The sequence below is a fragment of the Vombatus ursinus genome, unplaced genomic scaffold (genome assembly GCF_900497805.2).
Source record: "Vombatus ursinus unplaced genomic scaffold, bare-nosed wombat genome assembly UNPS02014822.1, whole genome shotgun sequence".
NCBI classification, from domain to species: domain Eukaryota; kingdom Metazoa; phylum Chordata; class Mammalia; order Diprotodontia; family Vombatidae; genus Vombatus; species Vombatus ursinus.
The window spans coordinates 13,977,946-13,978,602 of NW_020954600.1; the positions used below are offsets into that span (position 1 = coordinate 13,977,946).

Consider the following 657-nt stretch of genomic DNA (forward strand, 5'->3'; position numbering starts at 1 on the left):
AGACAGGATGATATCGGGCTTTTTCTGTCCTCTTTCAAGCCTTGTGGAGGACTCCTTATCCCTAATGCCTTCCAATGTTGATTACCTTCAGTGCACGCTGGACGTACCTCCCATGTGCATAGCTGTTTGCTTGCGGTCTCTCCCACTAGAACGCGACCTTTTTGAGGGCCGACATCTGGTTTTTGCCTTTCTTAGTATGTCCCAGATGTGGTCCACTACCCATGCTAGTGGGCTGACGGACGAGCCCCTTGAGGGCGGGGCCAGCAACGCGCCCAGGGCTGGCGGGGCTGGCGGGGCTGGCGGGGCTGGCGGGGCTGGCGGGGCTGGCGGGGCTGGCGGGGCTGGCGAGGGCTGGCGGGGCTGGCGAGGACGCGCGTGGGGTGGGGGTCCAGGCCGGGGGCGGGGCCGCGAGTCCCGGGGCGTGGCCCGTGGAGCGAGGGAGGGTCTGCGGCCCTCCAGCCGGCCACGTGGCGGCCCGCCGGCTTCAGCCCCCCGCCCCCATTCAAACGATGCCGAAGGGGCGGCGCGGCTGCCCGAGCCCCAAGATGAGCAAGCGGCCAGCCCCGCCCCTCTACTTCCCATCCCTCTACGACCGCGGCATCTCGTCCTCCCCCCTCAACGACTTCAACATCTGGAAGAAGCTCTTCGTGCCGCTCA

At 67.0% G+C, this 657-nt stretch overlaps 1 protein-coding gene across 1 annotated transcript in view; it reads left to right on the forward strand.

The window, feature by feature from the left end:
* Positions 1-509: 509 nt before the first annotated feature.
* The window catches only part of CUNH11orf91 (chromosome unknown C11orf91 homolog), a 4,973-nt gene continuing 4,825 nt past the window's right edge, over positions 510-657 (forward strand). The window contains exon 1 of the mRNA XM_027837753.1: positions 510-647. Coding sequence (XP_027693554.1) covers positions 510-647 — 138 coding nt within the window. The remainder of the gene's footprint in view (positions 648-657) is intronic.